Source organism: Mixophyes fleayi, chromosome 4 (assembly GCF_038048845.1).
Source record: "Mixophyes fleayi isolate aMixFle1 chromosome 4, aMixFle1.hap1, whole genome shotgun sequence".
Lineage (NCBI taxonomy): Eukaryota > Metazoa > Chordata > Amphibia > Anura > Limnodynastidae > Mixophyes > Mixophyes fleayi.
The window spans coordinates 29,127,832-29,138,518 of NC_134405.1; the positions used below are offsets into that span (position 1 = coordinate 29,127,832).

At 42.2% G+C, this 10,687-nt stretch overlaps 1 protein-coding gene across 1 annotated transcript in view; it reads right to left on the minus strand.

Moving 5' to 3' along the window:
- Nucleotides 1-9,818: 9,818 nt before the first annotated feature.
- LOC142151160 (mucin-3A-like) overlaps nucleotides 9,819-10,687 on the minus strand; it is a 28,607-nt gene continuing 27,738 nt past the window's right edge. The window contains exons 11-12 of the mRNA XM_075206519.1: nucleotides 10,443-10,507; nucleotides 9,819-10,285 (exon numbers count right to left, since the gene is read on the minus strand). Of these exons, the coding sequence (XP_075062620.1) occupies nucleotides 10,250-10,285; nucleotides 10,443-10,507 (101 nt within the window). The 3' untranslated portion in view covers nucleotides 9,819-10,249. The remainder of the gene's footprint in view (nucleotides 10,286-10,442; nucleotides 10,508-10,687) is intronic.

A 10,687-nucleotide genomic window follows, 5' to 3' on the forward strand; every position in this document is an offset into this window, starting at 1 on the left:
TATAAAAAAAGCAGCCTGCACAGACTGTAGAACTAGAGATTCGAATATACAAAGAAATGGACAAGGCCATCTGTCTGCATCAGACCCCCCTTCCCCTTCCACTTGTAGTAAAATAGAAAAAAAAGCAGCCTGCATTGACTCTAGAACTAGAAATTTGAATATACAAAGAAATGGACAAAGGCAGTTTGGTATCTGTCTGCATCAGATCCCCTCTCCACTAGGAGTAAAATAGAAAACTATTCAGCCATTATATAATCTAGAATATAAATAGAAATTGAGAAAGGCAATTTGGTATCTGTCTGCATCATAATCATCAACATCCTCATTAGCGCCCTCGTCACCTCCACAAATCTCCCCCTCATCCTCTTCTATTTTCAAAGTGGCAACCTCAATTTGTGTATCATCGGCTACACTCGGGCTGTTAAGGCACACATCAGCAGAACTGCTGAAAGGGCCTTTCTTTATGGGTACACTAACAGAATGCTCATGATTAGACATACCACTGTTGGATGGACTCTCCACAGGGATTGGTGTCATTTGTGTTTCAGAGCAAACATTACCCTCTAATGCCTTACTGTTCTCTTGCAGCTCGGCTTTGACCAATAACAGTGGTTGTGCACCAATTGTAGGCTCGGTAACTTTTTGGGATCTGCCACTAATAGCCAAAGGTGAAGGCCTCATTCTCTCTTTGCTTAGCACTGGGGAGTGCTAAAAATTAGTTGGTAGATACTGCTGACAAACAGTAATTTTGACAGCCAGAAATATTTATGCACAATTATGGGGGACACCCCAAAAGCACTGGGGAGTGCTAAAAATTAGTTGGTAGAGACTGCTGACAGATAGTAATTTTGACAGCCAGAAATATTTATGCACAATTATGGTGGACACCCCAAAAGCACTGGGGAGTGGCAAATATTGAAAAGAAAAAAACATGTATCCTGCTCTCTTCTCTAGCGATTTTTGTTACAACAATTGGAATCAGAATATTGGATTCTCTGTCCCTGCTCTAATCAGCCTGTGACTACACCCTGCTCTCTCCCTCTGTCAAATGGCGATGGATTGCTGTGGAGGCGTGTATTTATAATCTTGAAGTATCGCGAGAACTGAGCCCCGAGATCCGACGACGCCACAATGACGTTCGGCCTCGATTTGGATTCGGAGCGAGCGGGAGAGTACCGAGCTACTCAGCTCGGTACTCGGATACCCAAAGTTCGGGTGGGTTCGGTTCTCGGGGAACCGGACCCGCCCATCTCTAATAATAAGGTTGCTGGAGAAAATACCTCATGCTGGAAGTTGCAGACCAATTCTGAACTTTTGATCACAGGAACACAAGGGAAGCAGAATACTGAAATGCAGAATGTCCACAACACAGGAACACAGACAGGAATAGCTGGAGGCTGGGTCTAACAGCATGACACTGTTCTCAGGTAATGATCAATGACCAGCACAGCACAGCGTGAGAGATAGGAATATAAAGCCATAGAAGCAGGTAATTAGGAAAGGGAAGGAGTTTATCTTCAACAGATAGTGTTACAAAGTCCACAACTGCAGCACCTCTGGTAGAACAGAGAAAATGCAAGAACGACACAATAAAGTAATAAAATACTAACACATAAAAAAAGGAATAACTATAATATATCAAAATATAATAAAAAAAAACAACAAACTGTGCAAATCATTAATTCTAAAAATCACCTTTATTTGGTTAATGGAGACTGCTGTAAGGTGGCTTCTACCAGTATATAACTGTGAAGGGCAGCATGGTGGCTTAGTGGTTAGCACTTCTGCCTCAGAGCACTGGGGTCATGAGTTCGATAAACTGCATAACCACAGTAAATTAGAAACCACATCAAAGGGAGAACATAGCTGCAACATGAATAAGCGATAAGGACAGTTAGTTTATTTAGTGCACAAATATTGACATTTTAAATACGTCAGTAAAACTTACTTTAAACAAATGACAACTATAAAACTGTATGTTTATAAAATACAGGGGCATAAGTGTCAATTTTTATGGTTGACTGCATTTCAAAAGCATAGTTGCTGTTTTTTCTTCGCTCCAAAAAATCGATTCACCGTGAATCGCGTCATGGAGGCACCCGTCCTGCCCACTTTACTAGGAAGTGGGCACAATGCAGGAGAATTGCCTGCTCCCCCGGGAGTCCGTGTAACCTATCCGGAATCTGGGAGTGTCCTGGATTTTCCGGGAGAGTGGGCAAGTGATATATCAAGCCAATAATCTGTCAAATGCATACTTTTGCAGAGGGAAGGTCATGTTGTGACAGGGGTATAAGAGGGGCGTGGTGCATCAACGAGGGCCCACCCCCTGCTAGGAAATAGCCAAATTAATAACATTTATTTATTAGCAATGCAAATTTGCATCATTAAGCCCCGCTCCCCAAATTTGGGAGCCTCCTGGAAATTCCTAAAGAGTAGACAAGTATGGTCCAATGTGATCACCCAAACAGTAAAAATCTACTGCAATTCATTGTGACAGTAGCACAATCAGTTCTGTATAATTCCAATTCAAATACCACTATGGTCTAAACCACTGGCGTAAAAAAAAAAAAATCTAATAGACTGGAGGATTTTATTGAGTGCGGTACCAGTGCTAATATCATGACAGTGACCCCCCAGCTTCAAAACAATATTGTGATATTGGGCATAGGTATGTGTAATTTGATGAGCACAATCAGTTATAAAATATTGGATATATAATAGAATAATGTGATGGGCAAAAACTGATGAAAGTTGTTCTTCAAGTTCCTGCGTGTTCTGGCAGGCATGAGTATCCTGACGCTTGGAGATCTACAAGCGTCACCATACCGTAACACTTAATATTAGGACTTGCAGTCACCTGTAGTTTACAGCAACAAAACACTTTGATCTTCATTATTTTATTAACCCACACTCACTGCACCAAGGGTGTGGTAAGATCCCTAGTATTTTCAACATAGGACTGGGTAGGGGTGAATCTTTTTTTTGGGTGTGGGGGGGATTTTCCAAGGGAATTCAGCCCTGTGCTGAGCAAGCTAGCACTGGTTGACATTATGGTAGGTGGACCCCAAACTGTGGGTTTCCCTGCTATAGTGTAACCAGCGCTACCTGTAATAATAACGGACTGCTAGCAGTGGCTTTTTTGGGTAGACCTCACAATGGTTGTTCCCCCCAATTTCGCTGCTACCAGCCCCTTTGGGATCAATCTAGATTTCTCATCACCCGCAAATCCACGATCAGTCTGATAGAGTTGACTGAAAATTGTAATGTTTTCAGCGGCGCGAATGTTTATATTCTGAGTTCGCAAGGATATAATGTTGAAAACAATTATTCATTGGTACATTCTCCCTCAGAGAGTTAATACAATTCAAAATACAGTTTATACAATTATGACCAGAATATATCCTAAATTTGCACATGTGATTCAAGGTTTCATATATCAATCATGCAAACCTCTTTAATTCTATAGTTCAATATAGTCCAAACTATTTAAATAGAGTCCAGTACTGGAAAAAGTCAGTCCTTTTATACGTGGATAAGTGGTGAAATGCTATTATATTCTGTTCAAATTAAGTGAATGTTGGTTCCATAATAGCATTCTTTGAAATCCCTTTAGATCCTAGGTGTCGACGGTATGCACAAATTTCCAGAAAACAACTCAGGAACATGCACTTACAGTTTGCTGTCAGATCAAGTTTTATTCCCTTCTGCCATTCTTCCTCTTACCTCCCCTGTAGCAGTCGGGGGACGAAGTGTCATCAATTTAGAAGTTGTGTAGTCCGTGTCTCAAAGTGCTGTCTTTACTGATGCACAGTCCGTCCGTTCTCGTTCCAGCTGTTCTTTCAGACAGAGCAGTAGCCCTTTGAGTTTTAGGATCTGCATAAATATGTAGCAGTACTGGGTTTGAATGCTAGTGACATCTTAGGTAAATCTTTATTGTCTTTTTACATTTTTTTATGTAATTTGTCAACATGTTTCGCCCTTATAAATAATGGGCCTTCCTCAGGTAAATGTTACCTGAATAGAATAACCTTTAGTATACGAACTGCTGGCAGCATTTGAAGGAATGATATATCAGTCAAAACCAACATATTATCGGCATTCCTCCAATCATTAGTGAGAACATTCCACTTGGGATCAGCCCATTAACCAATCAGCACTGCCCACAAAATTGGCTCAAATTTTAAAAGACCAGAAGGTGTAATGTACAGCAATAACATTTCCCCGAGGTAGGACCATTATCTATAAGCGCGAAACGCGTTGGATTATTGCATCAAAAATTCTAAAAAAGAAAATAAAGACCTGTCTAAGACGTCAGTAACATTCAAACCCAGCACCGCTACATATTTCACCATTTATATCGCCTGTCTGCACATCTTAAAATTCAAGTGGCTACTCCCCTGTCTGAAAGAACAGCTGGAACGGGCACGGCCAACTGCGCATGCTCAAAGACACCACTTTGAGACACCGACTGCAGGACTTCTAAATTTATGACACGTCACCCCCGGACTGCTACAGGGGATGTAAGAGGAAGAATGGCAGAAGGGAATAAAACAGTTTATTTTTATTTATTTTTGCATATTGAATTTTATTCATTCTCTGAGGGAGATTGTATCAATAAATAATTGTTTTAAACATTATAGCCTTTGAAACTCAGAATATAAACGTTTGTGCCAGAGAAAACAATACAGTTTTTAGTCATCTCTTAGGGGGATGGAATCCCTCTCCATACCATTTCCCTATTTGACAGCATTACTGACTTTGTGATAGGAACCCCTCTAGCCGGTACAGCACAACCCGGAGTCTGCTCTACCAGTCAGGTGTTCACTGGAGCCCCTAGTGGTAGGGACAGACTTGGCCGCAGACTAGCAGAGGGTCGTGAAGTGTGTTACGGCTAGGGAGAACCCAGGAAAGCGGAGTGAAGTCCAGGAGGCAAGGGTCAAGGGCCGGCCGCAGGCAGCGAATCCAATAGACAAGCCAAGGTCAGAGGTCACTGGCACGGTAGCAAGGTCCAAGATACAGGCAAGAAAGGTCAGGGTCACGAGCAAACAGGCAGGGTCCAAAATCCAGGCAAGGGGTCATACACAGGCAATTTAATCCAAATATCCACAGGACAGAACAAGGAGCAGAGCAGGTCAGCAGAACAGGTAACTGAAAGCTATAACCGGCAGGGAGGCTAAGCCCTTCCTGCCTTATACAGTGACATGGGCAAATCAGGGGTTAGCCCTGTAATGATTGACAGGGTGGGGGCCAACTGAATCAGGCTTGATTAGCCTGTAATTAACCAATTAGCGCCTGCGCCCGGCCTCAGTGCTTGTCGGGGCGCCGCGCTTCATACACTCGGCGTCCGGCCGCTGCCTTGACAATAGTCGGGCCCGAGTAACAGGAAATGACGTCCCGGCCATCTCCATGACGACCGGGACGCTCGTCGGGCCAATAAATGAGTCGCGACGGTGCCCACGGCCGCCGCAGCTCCTAACACTTTGAGAGCAGAAAGCGCAGTTAACCTATCATCATCATCATCATCATTTATTTATATAGCGCCACTAATTCCGCAGCGCTGTACAGAGAACTCATTCACATCAGTCCCTGCCCCATTGGAGCTTACAGTCTAAATTCCCTACTATAGACACACACTCACACACAGACAGACAGAAAGACAGACAGAGAGGGAGAGACTAGGGTCAATTTTTGATTGCAGCCAATTAACCTACCAGTATGTTTTTGGAGTGTGGGAGGAAACCGGAGCACCCGGAGGAAACCCACGCAAACACAGGGAGAACATACAAACTCCACACAGATAAGGCCATGGTTGGGAATCGAACTCATGACCCCAGTGCTGTGAGGCAGACGTGCTAACCACTAGGCCACTGTGCTGCCCATACCTATGAATGTTTGCTATTATCTATTAGACTGATAGAGTTAATCAGATGTTGGAACAGTTCCTAAGATACCATACTTCTCAGCTTAAAGAAGATTGGACGTAACAGTTACCCTGGGCAGAGTTTGCCAATAACAATTCTCCACACTCCAGAATCTCACCATTTTACTGTAATTATGAGTTACATCCTAAGGTCCACTCATATTCTGCTCCTGATATGGTCAGTTCATCTGAGCTTCTCTAAACTGCCAAAAATCTTAGTTATGTCTGGAGAGATTGTCATAAAACTCTGTCTCTTGCTGCAGGTCAGGCTAAAAATATTTTTTAATCCACATCACACACCTTCTAAATTCATGATTGGTGACTTTGTTTTTTTTTTACCAGGATCATTTGAATTCGCCATCGAACTGCCAAATTGGGTCCCAAGTTGACTGGCCTATATAAGATCATTAGAACGATTTAGGTTGTTGTAGTGCAATTTACCCAGGACATTGAAAATTCCATTCTCATTCAATTGTTCTTTCCTTAAACCCACTTATAGATTCAGAGTCTTCAGGAGAAGGTTGTCTGACAAGTTTCCACCGCCTATCCTGGTGGATGCCACTGCTGAATATATTGTGGAAACAATTCTGGATTCCATGAAAGTTCAATGACAAACCCAGTACCTTGTCTATTTGAAGGGCTTATGGGCCTGAAGAAAGGTTGCTGACAGAAATGAATGCTGATTTTCACCAGTTATTTCCAGGTAAACCTCATTAGGGATATAACTGATGATATTTGGCATCTATACCACATGATTGTGAGGGGGTGGTGTCTACAAAGGCTGAACAGCCTACTGAGTTCCCCTGTACGTGGGTAAATACTTCCACCCAGACAGATATCCAACTTAACCAATGGTAGCTTTTATAAATGGAACAGCAACAACAGGCACAAAACCAACATATGTTCAGGAGTAACAATTACAGGTATGCACATTGGACACTATCGGTCCTATTATGGTCACCTTGAGAATTCCGACTATTGGCTTATGCTTTGTTACCAGCTCCTTCTACACTCCTTAGCACCATTCCTGGGAGTCTAAAGGCCCAGTGACTGCCAGCAAGGCAACGGTCCGGCTTCACTGTGATCTCGCTTTTGGCAAGCACACAGATTCACAAGACCTGGGGTAACTTATCCAAAGGGAGAGGAACAAGAGTCCTCGCAGTCCTTCTCCCGATCTCTGTCCTCCGTCAGCTGCCAGGAACCATACCTCCTAGACCAGCCTGATCTTTCCGCCATCATTTCCCGACACTCCACTGTTCTTTCTTATACCCACAGAATAGCCTCAAGCTGTAGGGGTGTGTTGACTGTCTGCTGTGTCTTAGGATATTAAGGCATAGGAATACAATACACATTTTCCTAATTAAGGTGCTTAAATCAGACACAGAAAGCCACCATGTCTGGCCATCAATTGCCAGAGATAAAAGATAATAATAATAATAATAATAATAATAATAATAATAATAATAATTAGTGTTTCCTACTGTAGTGTCTTAGTTCTGTAACCTGATTACCTTCCTGTAAATTCTGACTTTGACCCTGGATTTGGATATTGGTCATTTCTAGCTCTGACCACTGACTTGCATATCAGTGACTTCTGGCTCTGACCACTGACTTGGATATCAGTGGCTTCTGGCTCTGACTACTGACTTGAGTATCAGTGATTTCTAGCTCTGACCACTGACTTGGATATCAGTGACTTCTGGCTCTGACCACTGACTTGCATATCAGTGGCTTCTGGCTCTGACTACTGACTTGGGTATCAGTGATTTCTAGCTCTGACCACTGACTTGGATATCAGTGACTTCTGGCTCTGACCACTGACTTGGGTATCAGTGACTTCTGGCTCTGACTACTGACTTGGGTATCAGTGATTTCTAGCTCTGACCACTGACTTGGATATCACTGACTTCTGGCTCTGACTACTGACTTGGATATCAGTGACTTCTGGCTCTGACTACTGACTTAGGTATCAGTGATTTCTGGCTCTGACCACTGACTTGGATATCACTGACTTCTGGCTCTGACTACTGACTTGTATATCAGTGACTTCTGGCTCTGACCGACTTGAATATCACTGACTTCTGGCTCTGACTACTGACTTGGATATCAATGACTTCTGGCTCTGACTACTGACTTGGGTATCAGTGATTTCTGGCTCTGACCACTGACTTGGATATCACTGACTTCTGGCTCTGACTACTGACTTGGATATCAGTGACTTCTGGCTCTGACCACTGACTTGGGTATCAGTGAATCTGGCTCTGACTATTGACTTAGATATCAGTGACTTCTGGCTCTGACTACTGACTTGGATATCAGTGACTTCTGGCTCTTACTACTGACTTGGATATCAGTGACTTCTGGCTCTGACTTGGATATCACTGACTTCTGGCTCTGACCACTGACTTGGATATCAGTGACTTCTGGCTCTGACCACTGACTTGGATATCACTGACTTCTGGATCTGACTACTGACTTGGGTATCAGTGATTTCTAGCTCTGACCACTGACTTGGATATCAGTGACTTCTGGCTCTGACTACTGTCTTGGATATCAGTGACTTCTGGCTCTGACCACTGACTTGGATATCACTGACTTCTGGCTCTGACTACTGACTTGGATATCACTGACTTCTGGCTCTGACCACTAACTTGGATATCACTGACTTCTGGCTCTGACTACTGACTTGGGTATCAGTGACTTCTGGCTCTGACCACTGACTTGGGTATCAGTGAATCTGGCTCTGACTACTGACTTGGATATCAGTGACTTCTGGCTCTGACCACTGACTTGGATATCACTGACTTCTGGCTCTGACTACTGACTTGGATATCACTGACTTCTGGCTCTGGCTACTGGCATGGTTTAACAACGATTTCTGGCTCGGATTATTTGGCTTGTGTACAGACTACTCCTTCTCAGCAGCACGCTACAGATAGTCTTAATTTCTCTACACTATGTGTTTATTAGGTGTGTGGACTCACCTGCTTCACACAGAGGGTCTTTGGGCCAGTCTAGCATGACAAATACCTCACATAGTACTGTGCATATTGAACGCTGCTGGCTTGGCTTGGCTCAGAAACAACGGACTGTCTTACTTGCATGCCAGCTTACTGTGCCATACATCATCTGTGCCAAGTGTTTTTTGCCATACCGCGCCATTAACCATCTCTATCAGCAACTGATTTATACTGTGTCATTTATTATGTGCCCCAGTCACTTACCATGGTTTACTACCCTTCCATTTACCTACAGCAATATAGTCATCATCATCATCATCATCATTTATTTATATAGCGCCAACATATTCCGTAGCGCTTTACTACTTCAATAGTCATTGTTTCATTGTGATTATATCATATTACTTTGCCTATTTTCATATCTACTAAGTGTCTTTCCTGTTTTGGTAATATCTGCATTCATTGTACATATTGAACTACTTCAATAAATCTAATGTTCAGTTCACAACTGATTGATATTTCCTGTCTACAACAACCTAACACAATCTTTAGGAACATGTGTCTTTTTTTCCATGCAATTTAAGTCTGTTTTTTAAATAAATAGTCTATCAATCCTTCGTTCAGTGTGTAATCCATTTTAAATCACTTCTAGTGGACATTTTGCAGCTTCCCAGAAAATTTGGGCCAAAAATCTTGGAGATTATCCCGGCAGAGCAGTTTAGTATCAAACAACCACATTAATAAATATAAATATATATAGGCATGAATTTTTTTCCTTGCTGAATGTCTTAAACCATTTTTTTTTTTTTTACTTTCAATGTACACTTATAGGAAAATACAGTAGCAATAAACTGTATTACAAATGGGCTTGTCTGTACAAGATGTGCTAGTGCTTGTCGTTGACAATCAATCTAACAATATCATCAGTAGTAGATTGTTTTTTTTATTAGAAACATTGTTGATAAAGTCACAATTTTAATTACAGAAAAACGAATAAATTACATCAGTATTAACATATTTAACTTAAACAGGGTAAAGTGACTGAAGTATATGATACTGCATGGAGGAGGTAGATAATACAGTCAAGTTATTAAGGTCATTCACAGGGAAGATTTAGTGAGGTCAGAGGAGAGAGTATGATGAGGAGACACGTCCTCTGCTGTTTCCTCTTTCAGGTGTTTCTATCCTGTCTATTATGAGGATTATTCTTTATTATGGGTTTATTATTCCATTTGTAATGAACAATTGAGTTAGGTTCTTTCTTAATGATCAATAGAAGGGAAGAGCCTGGATGTCGCTCTTCTCCAAAAGCAGAGGATGGGTCACTCTCCTGGAAGCAGAGCTCAGGTCAGCATTTACCTGGAAGACCTTATTGCTTAATGACCTCGGGGTGTACAAATTTCACCTGTGCAAGAAAAGGAATCAGATATGCAAATGAGACAAGGACAATGAGTACAGTATGGATAGGAGAAATGAACTGCACATAGTCAGTAATATGGAACAAATTTAACAGACATGGAAAGAAAGGGACAGGCTATAAGATGATACAGATCATTATATACCTGGATAGATGTATCAACTTTGTCCAGTGCGGGTTTAAAGCTTTCTTTCCTGGCCGTGTATCTTTCTGTATAAGAGACAATGTAGTATTATGATGAGAAAAGGAAGTTAAATTTATATTACTGTGCGGTGACACAGTGACATAGATGAAAGGGAGCTATGAGTCTGTCCCTCCCCCTGCAGGGTGACACAGACAGAAGGGAGCTATGAGTCTGTCCCTCCACCTGCAGCGTGACACAGACAGAAG